The 21224-nt window shown below is 38.3% G+C and overlaps 1 protein-coding gene across 1 annotated transcript in view; it reads left to right on the top strand.

Annotated features, from left to right (window-relative positions):
• Positions 1-2332: 2332 nt before the first annotated feature.
• LOC102075939 (hemicentin-1) overlaps positions 2333-21224 on the top strand; it is a 46119-nt gene continuing 27227 nt past the window's right edge. Inside the window, exons 1-4 of the mRNA XM_025911184.1 lie at positions 2333-2502; positions 8310-8557; positions 10145-10247; positions 10559-10648. Of these exons, the coding sequence (XP_025766969.1) occupies positions 10588-10648 (61 nt within the window). The 5' untranslated portion in view covers positions 2333-2502; positions 8310-8557; positions 10145-10247; positions 10559-10587. The remainder of the gene's footprint in view (positions 2503-8309; positions 8558-10144; positions 10248-10558; positions 10649-21224) is intronic.

Genomic DNA, 21224 nt, shown 5'->3' with positions numbered 1-21224 from the left:
TCTGTGGTAAATCAGTCAACCTTGTATACATTTGTTTTTTGATAGTTCCATTCAGTTATTATTGTATCTGGTTTACTTCCCTGTTACCTTCCTGCAATTCTTCCCACACTGCCTTAGAAACCTGTGATCCCTTCTGGAATCTAAGGCCCAGAGTTGTACTAGCACATCAACAACATTCAGGTTTTGGGATTCTCTTTGGGGAAAAAAAAAATACTTATTGGAAACTCACCTGCCTGCCCATGTTTTTTTTATTCATTTTTACCATGGTAATGCGGGACTGGCTGTTAATATTATGCTAGATGTTTCATACACTACAAGGCCTCCTGTAGCCAAGAAAAAAAATCAGTTTTCTTAATCTATAACATTATTCTACATTATTTTCTTATATCGTTCTACTTATTGGACTCTATGTAGACCATTACAAATCTAAAAGTAGCTGAGTATTTAGTCAATTGAGATCAGACATAAGCATCGTATGGCCTCCAGGCCATCCTTTGGTTGTCCCTGACTGGCTGCATGAGGTTAATGGGAAATCACTGTCTTTTGCAATTTTTATGGAAAGTCAGAATACAGCATTGTTTTACAAACCTACATGTGTACGTGCATGTAGCTTACACACTGGCAGTGTTGGGAAGGTTACTTTTAAAATGTATTCCACTACAGATTACAGAATACATGCCCCAAAATGTATTTTGTAATGTATTCCGTTATGTTACTCAATGAGAGTAACGTATTCTGAATACTTTGGATTACTTAATATATTATCAATTTATCAATTTATTATCAATTTACCACTACATGAATGTACTATTGTTGTGTGATTTATTACTATTACTGAAAGATACTCGCCATACCAATACCAACTAGATTTTAAAATCTTAATATAAAATGAGTAACAGTCCGGTGGACATTAGGTAAGGCTGCACTTCTTGCAGCAATCTCAAAACTATTCCAAACCATAGTAAAGGGACCTCTGGCTAATACGTCGGGTTCGTGTCGGGCTCGTAACCGAAACTAGCTTTACTTTGTTGTCTGGGTCAGCTTTGGTAGCGAGAGACAGAGAGAGGCGTTGAAAGGCTGCTCCAACAGAACTTATTGTTTTGGAGGAAAACACAAACACATTAGGCTATACAGTCGAGTCTTAATAGCTTACTTACAACTAGGCTACACTGCCCATGAGGCTACATTCTTTAGGGCTATGCCTGTAACACTCTGGCTATAGACTTCATATTAAATAATTTTTTGAATAATAATTTAAAAAAGTATTTTGTCACGTCATTATGTGGGCTGCAAGTAGGGGTGACATGGACCGCGAGATTGAGACACAGGCAATAGGCAGAGTGTTACAGGCATAGCCCTAAAGAATGTAGCCTCAGCCTTTCAACGCCTTTCTGTTTCTCCCCAACACTGCACACTGGTTGGAACCAATGTTTATGAGACATTTGAGACATGAGCATTTAAGTATTTATTCACTGAAATAAGAGGTAAAGGACTACACACCCTAGACAATGTTGCAACTCAAGTAGACTGCAAACAAGAAGTTTCCATAGAAACAGAAGGTGTAACAGTGCCTTAGTAAGAATAGTACAGATACCACAGAATATAAATAGATAAAGAAAAAAATCTAAATATGCAGAAGTGTTGCAGAGAGGCTGCATGTGGCTGAAAAACGGCAATGCTATAAAAGTGTATTTTGAATCCTTTAAGTTGTTTAATGTCTTTAATGTGCCTCAAGAATCCTTTATAATGTGACTCTTTAATGGCTGCATGTATTAAAATTAACAAAGCTTGTTTATTGCTGTTCGTGTTGTACTATGTTGAAGTGACGTAAAAATGAGCAAAATGTCTCATGAAAACACTGAATTAAGTACTTCTGCTGGTGTGTTAAATTCTCAAGTTAAGACACGGGTTTTTACCAAAAATAAATAAATAAATAATAATAATGAACATATATAAGATATTTAGTGTAACAGAAGATGCTATATTTATGAAAGCCAGTTTTGAAAATCTTTTGAATCTGTACTGTCTGAGAAGAATTTAGTTGCAAAATGAGGAAGAAATGTAGATGAGGAAGTGAAACCTGAGATTAAAAAGTCAGCAGAGATCATTGTGGAGAGAAGACTGACAAACAGCAAAATCACTGAGATAAAAAAAAAATGTATAAAATATATTCAAAATATCTTAAAATTCTTAATTCTTTTAAAATTCTTAAAGTTTTCATGTCTTTCATTGCAAATAAAAGTAGGAGCCGATTCAGTGCTAGGAAATGAAGAAAAAAAGCCTGAATTTGATTTGATGATTAAAGATCATTGTGCATTCATTATGCACTGTGAAATAAGTGAGCATGGAACATCCTTTAGAGACATTTCTGGACATTTACTTCATATACTGCATGTTTGTCTGTGGAGGGAGAAACTAAATGTGCCAAGGATCAAATCAAAATGTTGGTTCTGATCTGGTCAGCTGCGCTTTTCTCTGTGACGGGCAGTGATGCTGACACAGGTTTGTATCTTCTTTACAATTTTATAATTCTGCAAATATTAAATAATCTTCTAACATTTGTATGTAACACTGTTTTTTGGACATGCATCCAGATTATAAATATTGCTTCTCATCTGCTGACTCGTGGTGTCATTTAAAAAAAAAATTGTAAACGCACAGTAAAGGGTAAAAAAATGTACAAAAAAAAAAGGTCAAATTGTCAATTTGATTACAAACAAAACATAAAAAACAGCAAAGGCAAATGCAGACTCAAGAAACAAACTCATTTTTTCTTGCCTGAAACTGAAGTCTGCTCAGGTGATTCAGAAATGAGAAATCCATACTTTGACAGAGAATACTGCGTCACTCCTAATGTGAGAAAACTGACAGCAGAGGCTGGACTCTGTGTTGTGATCCCGTGTTCTTTCAAGACTCCTGAAGGCTTTGAAACCCAACATATAGTGTGGTATAAATGTGAAGCATCAGAAGCAGGATGTGAGCGTCCTGTCATGATATTTCACACCAACAAAAGAATAAGAATAAGAATAATAACTTTATTTATCCCGAGGGAAATTCTTTTGTCATGCACATTCTCAAAGCAGCAGGAGACAGAGGAACAGATGGATAAGATATAAGATATACAATATATACAATAAGAATAGTAGTGTACAGTAATGCACTAAAAGCACTGATGTTCAACCTGGGTTTGAAGGACAAACCACTTATCACTTATCGAGCATGTTATTCAGAACAACTGCAGCATCATCATCAGTGATCTCAAAGAGTCTGATTCTGGATCATATCACCTCAGAGTTATTGGTGAACTGAATAGGAAGACAGATGCATTTACATTTAATCCTACGCCATTAGTACATGGTACAGTACTGGAATGTTTGCTTTATCAGACTATGTGTGGGGAAAAGAGTGTGATTTAAAGCTCTTAGTAACAAACAACAGAAATGACTGTTTAGATTTTTGTTTATATTATTTTAGTTTATTCTGATTTTGGGCTTTGGGAATGTGAGACAGAGATGTTAAGAAGTTTTTGCAACTTGTTGTGAACACATGAATGTGTTTAAATAAAGATCTGGCAGAAGCGAGAGAGGAAACACACTACCTGTCGTCCATATCATGATTTATCTGTTTTTTTCAGAATCAGACATAATCTGTCGGCCGCCCTCTTGCTTGGGGCGTGGTACATGAAGAAAATTAAAATCACTAAGGATACAAGTGTGAAGGAGGGTGAAGCTCTGAATCTGACCTGCAGTGTAGAAAGTTCAATTCAATTCAATTCAATTTTATTTATATAGCGCCAAATCACAACAAAAGTCGCCTCAAGGCGCTTCATAGGTACAGAGAAAAGCCCAACAATCATATGACCCCCTATGAGCAAGCACTTCCTTTTAACAGGAAGAAACCTCCGGCAGAACCAGGCTCAGGGAGGGGCGGCCATCTGCTGCGACCGGTTGGGGTGAGAGAAGGAAAACAGGATGAAAGACATGCTGTGAAAGAGAGACAGAGATTAATAACAGATATGATTCGATGCAGAGAGGTCTATTAACACATACTGAGTGAGAAAGATGACTGGAGAGGAAAAACTCAGTGCATCATGGGAATCCCCGGCAGCCTACGTCTATTGCAGCATAACTAAGGGAGGATTCAGGGTCACCTGGTCCAGCCCTAACTATATGCTTTAGCAAAAAGGAAAATTTTAAGCCTAATCTTGAAAGTAGAGATACTGTCTGTCTCCCGAATTCAAACTGGAAGCTGGTTCCACAGAAGAGGGGCCTGAAAACTGAAGACTCTCCCTCCCATTCTACTTTTGAATACTCTAGGAACAACAAGTAAGCCTGCAGAGCGAGAGCGAAGTGCTCTAATAGGGTGATATGGTACTACAAGGTCATTAAGATAAGATGGGGCCTGATTATTTAAGACCTTGTATGTGAGGAGCAGGATTTTGAATTCAATTCTGGATTTAACAGGAAGCCAATGAAGGGAAGCCAAAACAGGAGAAATATGCTCTCTCTTTCTAGTCCCTGTCAGTACTCTTGCTGCAGCATTTTGGATCAGCTGAAGGCTTTTCAGCGAGTTTTTAGGACAGCCTGATAATAAAGAATTACAGTAGTCCAGCCTGGAAGTAATGAATGCATGAACTAGTTTTTCAGCGTCACTAACCGACAGGATATTTCTAATTTTAGAGATGTTGCACAAATGGAAGAAAGCAGTCTTACATATTTGTTTAATATGTGCGTTGAAGGACATGTCCTGGTCAAAAATGACTCCAAGGTTCCTCACAGCATTACTGGAGGCCAAGGTAATGCCATCCAGAGTAAGAATCTGGTTAGATACCATATTTCTAAGATTTTCAGGGCCAAGTAAAATAACTTCAGTTTTATCTGAATTAAGAAGCAGAAAGTTAGCGGCCATCCAGGTCTTTATGTCTTTAAGACATTCCTGCAGTTTAACTAATTGGTGTGTGTTACCTGGCTTCATGGATAGACAGAGCTGCGTGTCATCTGCATAGCAGTGAAAATTTATGCTATGTCTTCTAATGATGCTGCCTAAGGGAAGCATGTATAATGTAAATAGAATTGGTCCTAGCACGGAACCCTGTGGAACACCATAATTGACCTTAGTGTGTGAAGAGGACTCTCCATTTACATGTACAAATTGGAGTCTATTAGATAGATATGATACAAACCACTGCAGTGCAGTACCTGTAATACCTACAGCATGTTCTAATCGCTCTAATAGAATATTATGGTCAGCTGTATCGAATGCTGCACTGAGGTCTAGCAGGACAAGCACAGAGATGAGTCCACTGTCAGAGGCCATAAGAAGATCATTTGTAACCTTCACTAAAGCTGTTTCTGTGCTGTGATGAGCTCTGAAACCTGACTGAAACTGTTTGACAACTACTCTTTCAAGGATTTTTGATATGAAAGGAAGGTTGGAGATTGGCCTATAATTAACTAAGACAGCCGGGTCTAGAGATGGCTTTTTGAGTAAAGGTTTAACTACAGCCAGCTTGAAGGCCTGTGGTACATAGCCGATTATTAGAGATAGGTTGATCATATGTAAGATTGAAGAATTAATTAATGGCAGGACTTCTTTGAGCAGTTTTGTAGGAATGGGGTCTAAAAGACACATTGATGGTTTGGAGGAAGTAATTATTGAAGTTAACTCAGAAAGATCAATTGGAGAAAAAGAGTGTAACGTAACATCAATGGTACTAAAAGTAGCTGTAGACGATATTACATCTGTGGGATGATTATTGGTAATTTTTTCTCTAATGATAAGAATTTTATTTGTGAAGAAGTTCATGAAGTCATTGCTAGTTAGCGTTAAAGGGATGGTTGGCTCAAAAGAGCTCTGACATTTTGTCAGCCTGGCTACAGTGCTGAAGAGAAACCTGGGGTTGTTCTTATATTCTTTAATCAGTGACGAATAGTAAGATGTTCTGGCTTTGTGGAGGGCTTTCTTATAAATCAGCAAACTATTTCTCCAGGCTAAATGATGATCCTCTAAATTTGTGACACGCCATTTCCTCTCCAGCTTACGAGTTATCTGCTTTAGGCTACGTGTTTGAGAATTATACCACGGACTCAGGTACTTCTGATTTGAGACCTTAGTTTTCACAGGAGCTACAGTATCCAGAGTCGTACGTAGTGAGGAGGTAAAATTATTAACAAGATAATCGACCTCTGTTGGGGTAGCGTTCAGATAGCTGCTCTGCTCTGTGTTGGTACAGGGCATTGAAGATGACAACAGTGGGTGGATTATATTCTTAAACTTAGTTACAGCACTTTCAGAAAGACATCTACTGTGATAAAGTCTACTCTCCGCTGCTGTGTAATCAATTATTGTAAATGTAAATGTTATCAGGAAATAATCAGACAGCAGAGGGTTTTCAGGAAATACTTTTAAATGTTCAGTTTCTATGCCATATGTTAAAACAAGATCTAGAGTGTGATTAAAGTGGTGGGTGGGTTCTTTTACATTTTGAGAGAAGCCAATTGAGTCTAATAACAGATTAAATGCAATGTTGCGGCTGTCATTGTTAGCATCTACATGGATGTTAAAATCACCCACAATAATTATTTTATCTGAGCTGAGCACTAAATCAGATAAAAAGTCTGAGAAATCAGAGAGAAACTCTGTGTAAGGCCCAGGTGGACGATAGATGATAACAAGTAAGACTGATTTCTGAGTTTTACAGCTGGGGTGGACAAGGTTAAGCATCAGGCTTTCAAATGAATTAAAAGTCTGTCTTGGTCTTTCGTTGATTAATAGACTGGTGTGAAAAATTGCTGCCACACCGCCCCCTCGGCCTGTGCTTCGAGGTTTCTGGTAGTTAGAATGACTCGGGGGTGTTGATTCATTTAAACTAACATACTCATCCGACTGCAACCAGGTTTCTGTAAGGCAGAGTAAATCGATTTGTTGATCAATTATTAAGTCATGTACTAACAGAGACTTGGATGAGAGAGACCTAATATTTAATAATCCACATTTCACTGTTTTACTCTTTGGTTCAGATGTGGATACTGTATTGTTCTTTCTTTGTGATTTTTTATATTTAAGTTGTTTATTGCTGGTTTTTAGTTTGTTTTTTGTCTGTTTGGGAGCTGACACAGTTTCAATGGAGATGGGTTTTTGGGGGGGTAGCAGGAGGAGAGAAGCTGCAGAGAGGCGTGTAAGACTGCAACTCTGCTTCCTGGTCCCAACTCTGGATAGTCATATTTTGGGGGGGTTTAATAAATTGGTCCATATTTCTAGAAATGAGAGCTGCTCCATCCAAAGTGGGATGGATGCCGTCTCTCCTAACAAGACCAGGTTTCCTCCAGAAGGTTTGCCAATTATCTATGAAGCCCACATCGTTTCTGGGACACGACTCAGACAGCCAGCAATTTAAGGAGAACATGCGGCTAAACATGTCACTCCTGGTCTGATTGGGGAGGGGACCAGAGAAAACTACAGAGTCCGACATTGTTTTGACAAAGTTACACACCGATTCATTATTGATTTTAGTGACCTCCGATTGGCGTAACCGGGTGTCATTACTGCCGACGTGAATTATGATTTTACTGAATTTACAGCTACCCTTAGCCAGCAGTTTTAAATTTCCTTCAATGTCGCCTGCTCTGGCCCCTGGAAGACAATTGACTATGGTTGCTGGTGTCTCTAGCTTCACATGTCTGAGAACAGAATCACCAATTACCAGAGTTTGACCCCCGGCGGGTGCGTCGCCGAGTGGGGAAAAACGGTTAGACACATGAACAGGTTGGTGGTGTACCTGGGGCTTCTGTTTAGGACTATGCTTCCTCCTCACCATCACCCAGCCGCCCTCTTTCTCCAGCTGCTTGGGGTCTGCCGGGGAACAGCTAACGGGGCCTATGCTATCTTCGGCTGCACCAGTTACAGGGGCCTGGCTAGCTACGGGTGAATGAAGGGTGCGAAGCTGAGTCTCCAATTCAGTAATCCTGGCCTCCAGAGCTGCAAATATGCTACATTTGTTACAGGTATCATTACTGCTAAAGGAGGCCGAGGAGTAACTAAACATCTGACACAATGAGCAGGAAAGTGCAGGAGGGACAGGTGAAGTAGCCATGGTGCTAACGAGTCGGCTATGAGCTAAGCTAAGCTAGCGAAACAGTACAGAGACAGTGAGTGAATACTTTGGCTATAAATTAGGTAGTGAGTAGACAGAAAGTGTGCTTCGGATGAAGCACGTGAAGATTATACTATGAAAAAAGAATGTATTTAAAAGTTTTTAATTAAATTGCTAAGCAGATAAGCTACTCAGAAACACCACTGTGTTTGAGCAGGAACAGGAAGTGATACTCTACCGCAGAGCGAGCGAACACCAAGTGGCAGCCAAGTGAAAGTTTTCCTCCATCTCTGATTATCTAGTCTAAACATAGTTCCAACACCAGCCTACACAGTGACACTGGATCAGCAACTCTCTCCATGCTGAATATGACAACGAAAGATTCTGGACAGTACATCTGTACAGCTAAATATATGAACAATATAGTCAACAATACAGACAACAAAGTCAATGTAACAGTCATATGTAAGTACAAACCTTTTTTTTAAAATTGATGTATTTACTGTAATTATTATTATTATTATTATTATTATTATTATTATTAATTCTATTATTATTAATGACAACTGAAAGATGAGTTTAGCATTAAAGCCCCAAGGATTCTAAACTACTTAGAACCACCAAGAAGTGTCATTTTGCTCCCTCCTGCAACAACAGCATTTGAAAAAGTTAAGTTTGTTCTTTTTCAATTTGACAAAATAAGAATTAAAAATAAGATCTGGCAAGCTCTGTTTCATGTTACAGCAGTTCTCATCAAAATGTGTGTAAACAGTCGTGTTGCTTGGCAAACCAAACTGGCATAGTTCGGCCCATAGTCCCACTTAGTAAATCATTTGAGTCCCACGCACCCAATCCTCAGTCTAATCAAAATATGAGTGAAAGTGAAGTATTTCCTTAAAATTTTTATTCAAAAAAACTTAAACAAAACATGCTATTGGCTATGAATTGCTAATGCTATCCAGCAAAGTGTTAAGTGTCACCCACCTGCCACTGAACTGTTTAGTATTCACTGGGACTGCTGAGTCAGAGACTAGAATTCAAAACTAAAAATTAGGTGTAAATACATAGGGCATAGGGCTTCCTCACCCACCCTGTTGGGCCATGACTTATACAGCAGCAGCAAGGGCACATCCAGGTAACCTCAAGGCTCGCAAAATTTCAAAATCTCTGGTAGCCCTTCTGGCAGGCACTCTTCAGTGTTTGGTAGCCCAAAATAAATTTAAGTAGCCCGAATAAAAAAGAGAGCAATTTTTTAATGTTTTGTTTCCTTTACAATATTATACATTAAAGTATAATAAGACAAGGAAGACACGGAGACAAAAACCTAAAGGCTAGAAAACCACCAAGGTCCAAATTAATAACTAAGACACATGAAACATGAAAGCTAAAACCATAACAAAGAATAAAAAAAAAACCTGATACACAAACAACAAACTGTTACACTGATCTTAATTTAAATGGTTAAAAATAATTTTCACAGATACAAAGTACCCAGCAATGCATTAATATAGCAATGCTAAAATAAGATTGCATTACCAAGAAAAGCAGAAATGCACAATATAAATGGAAACAAAAGAAGCTTAAACATGCAGAAGTGTTTGCAGAGAGGCTGCAAACACTTCTGCTCTTGCTCTTTAAAGCTGTCAATCTATCTCAAGGAACTTTATTTTTTTTTCACACTGAGTACATAAGAAAGCACTCATGTAGCAAAATAATTATCTTGTATCAGTTGTATGATGTTGAACTGATGTAAAGATAAGCTAAATGTTATATACAAGTTATGTTTTCACTCTAATATTGTGGGATCTTTACCTTACAGTGTAAAGGACCTTGAAGCAAATGATGATGATTTGATGCTATATGAATATATAAACTTATTGGGGCACCATTGCTGGAAAATCAAAATCTCAAGATAACATTTTGTTTTAAAAACATAAATTATTTAATAAACAATGAACATTTTATAATTATACATAGCGTACAGTGGAAGTTAAATGTCAGTCTGTAAATTTAAGTGGTTAACTGAGAAACTTCCTGAAATCTTGTTGCAAGAAGGAGGAGGAAGAAAAAGAACAGAGGCGAGGATGAAAAACTTCAGTTTAGAGAGTCAGCAGACATCAGTGAGAAGACAGTGTTGAAGAATAAAGTAAAACAGGTAAAAATAAAGTTTAATGTGTTTCAAAATATATTTTTAAAATAAGAAATGTAAAGACGTTTTCACATCTGTAGCAGTGATGGGGAATAAGACCAGTAATTATTAATTAAATATTATGAATGACCAAATGCTGTACTCTTATTTGGCAGCTAATATACTGGTAAAGAACACATCGCTATGAGCATCGCTCAAAGCTAAGCGTGCAACATTTTTCATTGAGCTGTGTGATGTGAGCTGTTGACTTTTTGTTTTCATTTTTGTTTTGATTTCTGCATGTTTGCTTCATCTGCTGGATAATTTATTCTGTGAAGGGAGAGACTGAACATCTCGAGCATCGAACATGTTTGTTCTCACCTGGTCGGCTCTGTTTGTCTCTGTAAAAGGCAGCATTGCTGACACAGGTTTGTATCTTCTCCTTTATTGTAACTCTGCTATATTTGTAGTTTTTTAAAAAAAATATTTGCATGTGAAAAAGATGATAAGAATGTATTATTATCGACAGTTCATCATAAATGTGTGCCTTTACTATTTACATCTTTACTATCATGTTGTGTGCCATTTTAAAATATTTTTTGTTAAAAATGTCCTGAGATATTGTTAATCAATATCCAGGCAGATTTCATAGTCTGGATTTAATAGGCTGTAAAATGTGAAAATTATAGTTTTTGTGTATAGCACAAACAAGCAACTTGTGTAAAACATAAAAGTTACTGTAATATCTTTAATTAGATATAATTGTTATTGCTACAAACTAAATATTCCTTTCACTATGTTTATCTTTCCCTTTGCATTAACAGGTGTCTCAGCCTGGGGACAACAACACTGTGTTGGAAGATACTGTGTTACTCTGAGTGAGCGAGAACTAACAGCAGAGGCTGGACTCTGTGTTGTGATCCCGTGTTCTTTCACTAATGCTGATGAGTTTAAACCCCAACATGTAGTTTGGTACAAATGTGAAGCAGCTAAACACAGTTGCAGCGAAACTGACATAATATTTCACAGCAACAAAAACACAGACAAAAAAGCTCAGGCTGCGTTTGAAGGACGAGTGTCACGTTTGGAGACTGATGTGAGTCAGAAAAACTGCAGCATCATCATTAATGATCTCAAAGAGTCTGATTCTGGATCTTATCAGCTCAGAGTTACTGGAGAACGGAATGAACAACAAGATGGATTCACATTCAGTCAGAGAGTAACTGTCTCTGTTAAAGGTATGAAAAGCTATTCCAAAAACAATCATGTAGAAAAAAATATTCATAACAATAACATATTTAGTATTTTTAAGGTCTTAATGAAGTATTCATTCTTTTGGGGAATTGTTGGCCTCTGTGGTAGCTGGTAGGAACTGCAGCAGTTCCTGGTAAAACTATGATTTTCACTAAATATGGTATTATTTGAAAGTCAGATTGATGTAGTAGATGAACTTCGGGTAGTTAATCTGGCTTCATAAATGCAATTTATTTCCATTAGGTATTAAACAGAAGCCCACAGTAATGATTCCCACACTGACAGAGGGACAGCAGGCCACACTGACCTGCACTGCTCCTGGTCTCTGCTCTGGATCTGTTCCTGAAATCACCTGGACATGGAGAGGAGCAGGAGGGACTGAATCTTACATTACAGGAAACAGCACAGATTTCAAGACTGAGAATCTGATGGGTTTCACACAGAGACACATCTCAACTTTGACCTTTAAATCTTCAGCTGAACAGCACAACACCACTGTTACCTGTAAAATCCGCTTCACAGGTGAAACAACTACAGAAGAGACTTCAACTTTGAAAGTAAACTGTGAGTTTTTTTACAGTCTCATTGTTTTTGTTTTTTTAATCTACTGAAGTTTACAGCGCCATTAAAGCTTTTCATGAAAGTCCAAAAGTTAAGGAAACTACATGATTGTTTAATTTATATTTTTTGTCTCACAGATGTGAAGGAAGTTAAAATCACTGGGGTGACAAGTGTGAGGGAGGGAAATGTTTTGAATCTGACCTGCAGTGTTGAAAGTTTCCCTCCAGCTCATATTGTGTGGAAAAAAGTTCCTTCCAACACAAACCTTCAGACCAGAAACACTGACCTGCACAATAATACTGGATCTGCTACACTTGTCACCCTGAATGTGACAGCAGAAAATTCTGGGCAGTACATCTGTATGGCAAAACATCTGGACAAAACACTGACTTCATATGTCAATGTGACTCTGACATGTAAGTGGATGATATGAATATTGAATCTGAGTTCATATTTGTATTAAAATCATACCTGACCTTGTTTTATGATTCTGGTTACGTGTTTACAGGGCATACAAAGATACAGAATGGCTCTGGATGTGTGCTTCAGTCAGATGCTTTGACCTGTGTGTGTATCAGTGAAGGTTTTCCCTTACCTACCATCAAATGGCCGCTCCTAGAAGACCACACTCAGTATACTCTCATTACTACTGTGTCAAACCACACAGTCAACAGCACTGTCAGTCTAACTGTAAAAAAACATGGCAACAGCACTGTTGAATGTGTCAGCAACAATGGAAATGGAGAAGAAAGAGAAAACCTGCTGGTCCAAAAAAAACATGGTGTGTGATTTTCATCTAAACACTTTGCACTTTAACATTTTCAGATTTTTAGTACTGTATTTTCAACACAACAACTGGTGTATAATTGTACTACATATAATTCAGAAACCACGAACATTAACTTTTGTCCTTTTCTTGCAGAAGAACCATCTAGTTTCAGGTTGGGATTCCTGAAAGTCATCATTGTCTTTTTGACTGGGGTACTTTTTTCAGTAATCATGCACTGTTTGGTCAAAAATTGCTACAGGTACAACATTTACTTTAGTAGTTATGATAAGGTTTTCTCTGTACATAAATTTTAATATATATTTGTAAACATGTCCTATAAAATTAACCTTTTTTCCAGAAAAAAAAAGAAGAGCTCCAGAAATTCTGATGAGACTTTGGAGATGGAGACACGTCGAAATGATAAAATGGTATTTATGTTCTTTTGGCTTCTTTGACATGCTCCTGGCTTTGGCTCCTATTGAAACATGATTTTCTGCACAAATGTTTAGAATACTGAAGTGTCCACATTTATCTTTTGGATGCATCTCTTACTTGAATAACTACAACATTTTATATAGCTCAGTCAGTTTTCAATATATGCTATACTCAAGAATATTTTGGATGTTGCACTGTTGTAGGTATGATAATGATGTTTTGTTTGTTTACCAATTCAGTTAGTAGCTGGAAACTCACTTCAATATCAAAAAATATATTATTTATATTATTATATATTTGCTCACACAAAAGTTCTGCTCTCATGAGAGACTTTTCCTTGATTCTGAGAAGCAATAACAATAATAACAACAAATATTCACAAAACACGCCCAATAATATGAAAAGAAGAACTGTCAGTTTGTTGCCAGAATTTGATGACCAGGTCACTGATATTGCATGTAGCAGCTAAGTTGGTCAAATCATCATGCAACATTAATTTCATATATACAAAGACTTAAAGCTTAGATCATGTAGCATCTTGTTTCTGTCACACTCTGCAGCATCTTTTCAAGTGCATTGTAAAGGATAAAAGTAATTCAGGGTTCATTTTTTTCTTCAAGCTGATGCAAAAATAAGCAGAAGCTAAAGAATTTTGTGTATGAAGCAGAATATAAATATACAAGAGGGGCATGAATAAGTCATATTATTTACTTTGTACTCAACAGATATATGACGGTCCAGTATTTCAAGGCAGTCAGATGCTAAACTCAAACAGCGGAAGAAAAGAAGTGCAATATGCTACAATTAATTTTTCCCTGTTGAAAAGAAATGGAAGAAAGCAGGCGAGCACGAAGACAGAGTATGGTGAAATTAATAAAGCAGTCAAAGAACAACGTGAAGATGCTGAAGAGGAAGATGAATTGTTAGATGCCAAAGAAGATGAGATGGTGGTGGAGTTGGAGATGAAATACCGTGAACCAGAAAATGAGGAAGGGGGGGACGAAGCAGTGTACTCCATTGTGAATGACATAATCAGTGAAATTTGAGGAACGTTTTACTGTGGAGTTAACTGGGATAAAAGTTCCTTGATCTCATCAGATGTATGAATAATGATCTTTTGAACTATTTCCACAATGCTGTGAATCTCTACATGCTGCAGCAGGGACCATGAAAATTCATTAAGTCAGCAAAGTGAGCAAATGAAGTTGGACAGAATTGAATTGTTCCACTGTTATTTTGTGCCAATATAGTAGCCCAACATGCAACCACCGCTGTTATTTTTGCTATGCTTCAATTCAAGTTTTATGTTAGATATTTTGTTCATAGTGGTCAGCGAGACAGAAAAAATGCTTTTTAAAGACCAATATGGTTCCTATGGGCGAACATTAATCAGCAGAATAATTCAGGTGTCTTAATGTCAATTTTTCTGACTGCATGGCATAATCCTAATATTTATTTCATTTAGAACATTTACTTGTCTATTTTACATTCAAAAATAATGTCAGTACAGTCACAAGACAAAGACAGTAGTCTTTGCTTATTTAACCTATGCTATTTGGTTGCATCCTTTGGCCATTCATTACACTCGCCTGTAGGGGGCAGAGTAAGCCATTTGTGCCACAAGTCAAATGGTTAAAATGGTCTGTTATGGAACTGTGAGTCTGCTGCTGCCTTGGAGATGGCTTTTTGCATGTTGTTTGATTATGCATGATGAATGAATAAAAATGAACATTTTTTAAACATCTAATTCTGTTAGCCTGAATCATGTAACACAAGCAGGTTTCCTCAGATATTAATAATAATAATAATAATAAATTTTATTTATGAGCGCCTTTCAAGTCACCCACGGACACTTTACAATAGGATAAAACACTTAGTAAAACAATGGCAGAATAAGAACAATAAAACAAAAGCACAAGCTAAAATTAACAAACAGTGGATTCACAGTGAATATGCAGATTTGAAGAGATGAGTTTTGAGTTGGGATTTAAACTGGGGGAGAGAACCAATGTTTCTTATTTCTGGGAGTAGAGAGTTCCACAGCCTGGGAGCAGAGCAGCTGAATGCTCTGCTTCCCATGGTGGTGGTATTAAACTGTTCCACACCTATTAAACTAGGAGCAGGTTTCTCCCTCTGGGGGCAAGAGTACCTGGACCTGGGGGATAGAGTAAGTTTGGGGAGTGTGATTGTGTGTACAGTGTCCATTTGTGTTTGTCTCCACGTTGGGTGAATTCTGAGTATTTGTATATGTGTGCATGAGGGTGGAAATGCACCTTTGTGTCTGTGTGTACCTGTTCATCTGTGTCTATATATGTCAGGTCGCGTCTTAGACTCCACCCCTCTGGGAACATCTCAGGCCCTCAAAGGTATGGAGGCCTGTCTCCTCACCACACTCCCTGCCGGTGGCTGATGCCCTCAGATGTCAGTGCGTTGGTGGTCCGTGGTGTCTGGGGTTGGGTGCTCAGGTATGTACCGACACACTCCCGGTGGCTGCTTGGTGGGACCTGGCGCCTGTGGCTCGGTGGGCCCCTTCTGGGGGTGGGGGACCCTCAGGCCTCTGGCCTCCGGCCTCCGGGCCTGTGGCTAGGTCCACTGTGGCGCAGCTGGCTGCTGACAGTGAAACTGTTGCCCCTCCGATGGTCATCCTTGGGCTCACACACTCTGGGAGCCTCTGGATGTCTGGAGCCTGGATCTCCTCCATGCATGCTTCATGTCCTGGGGTATGGGCTATGGCTCCCCACACCCCCTAGCAGATCATTACGAGGAGAACCCTTTTGAATAGAAGCGCGCTCATCCACACAGGTGTGCACACAGGTGTACACATGGGTGTACACAGACACAAACTACACCTTTCTTGGCTGCTGCCTCAAAGCACATTGTGTGCTGTCGGTCTTGTGTGCTGCACAATAACATTCAATATTTAGTATTTACTATTATTTACAATTAGCTAGATTATTGCGATGGTGATCTGTTTATTATGTTGCTCTCTTTTTTTGCTTGTTTTCTCTTCTTTTTTTCTCTAAAAAGTGATCCAGGTGATTTTTTAAGTGCCCTTTCTCTCTGTCCCTCTTCCCCTCTGTTTTTCTTTACTTCTGTCTCTTTATTTCTTACTTTCTCCCTTCCCTATTCCCCAGTCATGTCTGTCCCAGCTGTAACAACGGAAAATAAAATAAAATAAATAAATAAATAATAATAATAACAAATGTCAATCAAATGCACCAATACAGCAAGGCCGTGATGATGCACTTGGTAAAGTAAGTCCACTGGGCATCTTTCTTGGCCTTCAGACAATAATTTTGATGGCTAAAGAACCAAACAAAAAAAAAGAAACAAACAAAAACTGTTCCATATTTTATGGACCTATTTCAGGTCAAACAAAGCATTTTCTGTATCTTTTTGTTTGGCTGAAGAGATCCTTCTCCAAACCTGCATCTTAAACATAAATGTTTCTCTTTCATCTTTGCAGCAGTAAAAAGATGGAGGAACGAGTACATTTCTTAATACAAAGACAAACATCTTTTAGTTGTAGTATTTTTCAAATAAAATATTTTAATCGTATTTAGAACTGTGATTGTTCAGCTAATGGTTCATTTAGCAAACTCTTATATCAAGCGGAAGAAATGAGCTAGCAGGCGTAATACAGTGGCTTGCAAAAGTATTCGGCCCCTTTGAACTTTTCCACATTTTGTCACATTACAGCCACAAACATGAATCAATTTTATTGGAATTCCACGTGAAAGACCAATACAAAGTGGTGTACATGTGAGAAGTGGAACGAAAATCATACATGATTCCAAACATTTTTTACAAATAAATAACTGAAAAGTGGGGTGTGCGTAATTATTCAGCCCCCTGAGTCAATACTTTGTAGAACCACCTTTTGCTGCAATTACAGCTGCCAGTCTTTTAGGGTATGTCTCTACCAGCTTTGCACATCTAGAGACTGAAATCCTTGCCCATTCTTCTTTGCAAAACAGCTCCAGCTCAGTCAGATTAGATGGACAGCGTTTGTGAACAGCAGTTTTCAGATCTTGCCACAATCAGCACAATAATAATGCCTTCTTAATGGAGTTATGACCATTAGTTGTGTTGTGCAGAAGTCAGGTTGGTACACAACTGTTAGAATTCAAATTATGGCAAGAACCAATCAACGAAGTAAGGAGAAACAACAGTCCATCATTAATTTATGAACTGAAGGTCAGTCAGTCTGGAAAATTGCTAAAACTTTGACTGTGTCCCCAAGTGCAGTCGCAAAAACCATCAAGCGCTATTCAATTCAATTCAATTCAATTCAATTCAATTTTATTTATATAGCGCCAAATCACAACAAAAGTCGCCTCAAGGCGCTTTATATTGTACAGTAGATAGCACAATAATAAATACAGAGAAAAACCCAACAATCATATGTCCCCCTATGAGCAAGCACTTTGGCAACAGTGGGAAGGAAAAACTCCCTTTTAACAGGAAGAAACCTCCGGCAGAACCAGGCTCAGGGAGGGGCGGCCATCTGCTGCGACCGGTTGGGGTGAAAGAAGGAAAACAGGATGAAAGACATGCTGTGGAAGAGAGACAGAGATTAATAACAGATATGATTCGATGCAGAGAAGTCTATTAGCACATAGTGAGTGAGAAAGGTGACTAGAAGGGAAAAACTCAATGCATCATGGGAATCCCCGGCAGCCTACGTCTATTGCAGCATAACTAAGGGAGGATTCAGGGTCACCTGGTCCAGCCCTAACTATATGCTTTAGCAAAAAGGAAAGTTTTAAGCCTAATCTTGAAAGTAGAGATAGTGTCTGTCTCCCGAATCCAAACTGGAAGTTGGTTCCACAGAAGAGGGGCCTGAAAACTGAAGGCTCTGCCTCCCATTCTACTTTTAAATACTCTAGGAACAACAAGTAGGCCTGCAGTGCAAGAGCGAAGTGCTCTAATAGGGTGATATGGTACTACAAGGTCATTAAGATAAGATGGGGCCTGATTATTTAAGACCTTGTATGTGAGGAGCAGGATTTTGAATTCAATTCTGGATTTAACAGGAAGCCAATGAAGGGAAGCCAAAACAGGAGAAATATGCTCTCTCTTTCTAGTCCCTGTCAGTACTCTTGCTGCAGCATTTTGGATCAGCTGAAGGCTTTTCAGCGAGTTTTTAGGACATCCTGATAATAATGAATTACAGTAGTCCAGCCTGGAAGTAATGAATGCATGAACTAGTTTTTCAGCATCACTCTGAGACAGGATATTTCTAATTTTAGAGATGTTGCGCAAATGGAAGAAAGCAGTCTTACATATTTGTTTAATATGTGCGTTGAAGGACATGTCCTGGTCAAAAATGACTCCAAGGTTTCTCACAGTGTTACTGGAGGCCAAGGTAATGCCATCCAGAGTAAGAATCTGCTTAGATACCATATTTCTAAGATTTTCAGGGCCGAGTACAATAACCTCAGTTTTATCTGAATTAAGAAGCAGAAAGTTAGCGGCCATCCAGGTCTTTATGTCTTTAAGACATTCCTGCAGTTTAACTAATTGGTCTGTGTTACCTGGCTTCATGGATAGACAGAGCTGCGTGTCATCTGCATAGCAGTGAAAATTTATGCTATGTCTTCTAATGATGCTGCCTAAGGGAAGCATGTATAATGTAAATAGAATTGGTCCTAGCACTGAACCCTGTGGAACACCATAATTGACCTTAGTGTCTGAAGAGGACTCTCCATTTACATGTACAAATTGGAGTCTATTAGATAGATATGATACAAACCACTGCAGCACAGTACCTGTAATACCTACAGCATGTTCTAATCGCTCTAATAGGATATTATGGTCAACAGTATCGAATGCAGCACTGAGGTCTAGCAGGACAAGCACAGAGATGAGTCCACTGTCAGAGGCCATAAGAAGATCATTTGTAACCTTCACTAAAGCTGTTTCTGTGCTGTGCTGAGCTCTGAAACCTGACTGAAACGCTTCAAATAAGCCATTCCTCTGCAGATGATCAGTTAGCTGTTTGACAACTACTCTTTCAAGGATTTTTGATATGAAAGGAAGGTTGGAGATTGGCCTATAATTAGCTAAGACAGCTGGGTCTAGAGATGGCTTTTTAAGTAAAGGTTTAACTACAGCCACCTTGAAGGCCTGTGGTACATAGCCGATTATTAGAGATAGGTTGATCATATTTAAGATTGAAGCATTAATTAATGGCAGGACTTCTTTGAGCAGTTTTGTAGGCGCTACAATGAAACTGGCTCACATGAGGACCACTGCAGGAAGGAAGACCAAAAATCACCTTTGCTGGTGAGGATAAATTCATCCGAGTCACCAGCCGCAGCAATTGCAAGTTTATAGCACCTCAGATTAGAGTGCAGATAAATGCCACACAGAGTTCCAGTAGCATCATTGTGGAGCAAAGATATTTACAGATTACATGTTATGGATTCTGTCAGTTGTAGATATTGTTGAAGCTTTTCCAAGACCATTGCATTGACATGATAATAAGAATAAGCAGTTCATCTACGTATATTAATTTTATTCATCCATATAGTATCATTTGGAGATTATTCCACACTTTAATCTCATTATCCCAACTCATAACTTCACATCAAGAATGAAATACAAATCCCTGAGTAGGTTTTTTAAGTAACAATGTTACTTAAATTTTATAGGAAGGGAAACTTGCATGTGTGTCTTGCCAAAGCATTGAAGCACAGTTGGACAAAATATGTGACTTACACTCATTTTGCCAACATGAAAGCCAGTGGCAAGCTGTTTCTCTGAGCTACTTTGGTGGTTCAAAGAAACAGCTAAACACACACAACTGCCTGTTAGGCTATTCAACACTTTTTCTCGTTCAGCTTAAAAGAGGATGTGAAAACACCCTTTGTCTTGACCATTAAATTTACTGTACATGTTACTACTTTTAGTTATTTTTGGCTTACTGAATATTGATATTAAAATAAAACAATAACAGACATTCTGAGATTTCCCTTTAAATACTACTTATTTTGATTCACGTAAAAATATTACTTAATATGAACTCTGCAATATGAAAGCGTGTATGAAACTTTGAAATCTGCTAAATCCCCAAAAATGTCAAAGTATGCAATGTGCCAGGCAGGATGAAGAACCCAAAAGCAGGACTCATACACAAAGGTATAAACTCAAAACGGCAGCTTTATTGCTGTAGAAAAACTTGAAAATAAAATACAAGAAAACTAAACTAGAAACTCAAAATGAGTAGCTCAAACTAGAGAACCAGGAAACAGAGAACCAGAACATTACCAGGAGCATGGAAGAAAAACACAGCGCTGTGAGGGGACGACACAACAAAGAGCAAAGGAAGACACAGGGCTTAAATACACAAGGGATTAATGAGGGAAAGAGAAACAGGAGGGAAACATGTTTCTTGAATTTACACACCACTGTTGCTTGTGAAGCTTTCACTCACATGTGCTGTACCAGTGTGCCAGTAATGTGATTTCAGATCATTTGTGGCCTACAGTCGGGTAGTTGCCTTTGGATTTGTTGCTACTTATGTTTTTAATGTATACATACAGTGAGACATTAAATGCAAGTGACAGCAAAAGATCAGCAAAGTATATGAAAAAGAAACTTTATGCCACAGCCAAAACTTGCGGCCACGACTGTGCATGTATCACACACTGTCAGTTACATGAGGTTTCTTCACCAGTTCCAATTCCTTAATCTTTACCAGCTTCAAGTTATCGAGAGAGAGAAAAAATACTCTTCCTGCAGAGATTCAGCAGTAGAGTCTTTTTAAGCAAATAAAACAGCTGTATTTCTCAGTGCTTATGTAGTGAGAAATACATTTACACAGTTTGATATAAGATGGTGCTTTTACAGAAGCCAGTCTTGCTCAGTAAAATTTAAATGTGTGCTGAGAAACTTCCTGAAATCTTGGTGCAAAAACAAGGAAGAAACAGAAAATAGAGACGACGAGGGCAGTCAACTGAGATCACTGTGGAGAGAAGAGT

This window comes from Oreochromis niloticus, linkage group LG11 (assembly GCF_001858045.2).
Source record: "Oreochromis niloticus isolate F11D_XX linkage group LG11, O_niloticus_UMD_NMBU, whole genome shotgun sequence".
NCBI classification, from domain to species: Eukaryota; Metazoa; Chordata; class Actinopteri; order Cichliformes; family Cichlidae; genus Oreochromis; species Oreochromis niloticus.
The sequence above is the reverse complement of the archived record's forward strand: the minus strand, read 5'-3'. Positions and strand labels throughout refer to the sequence as shown.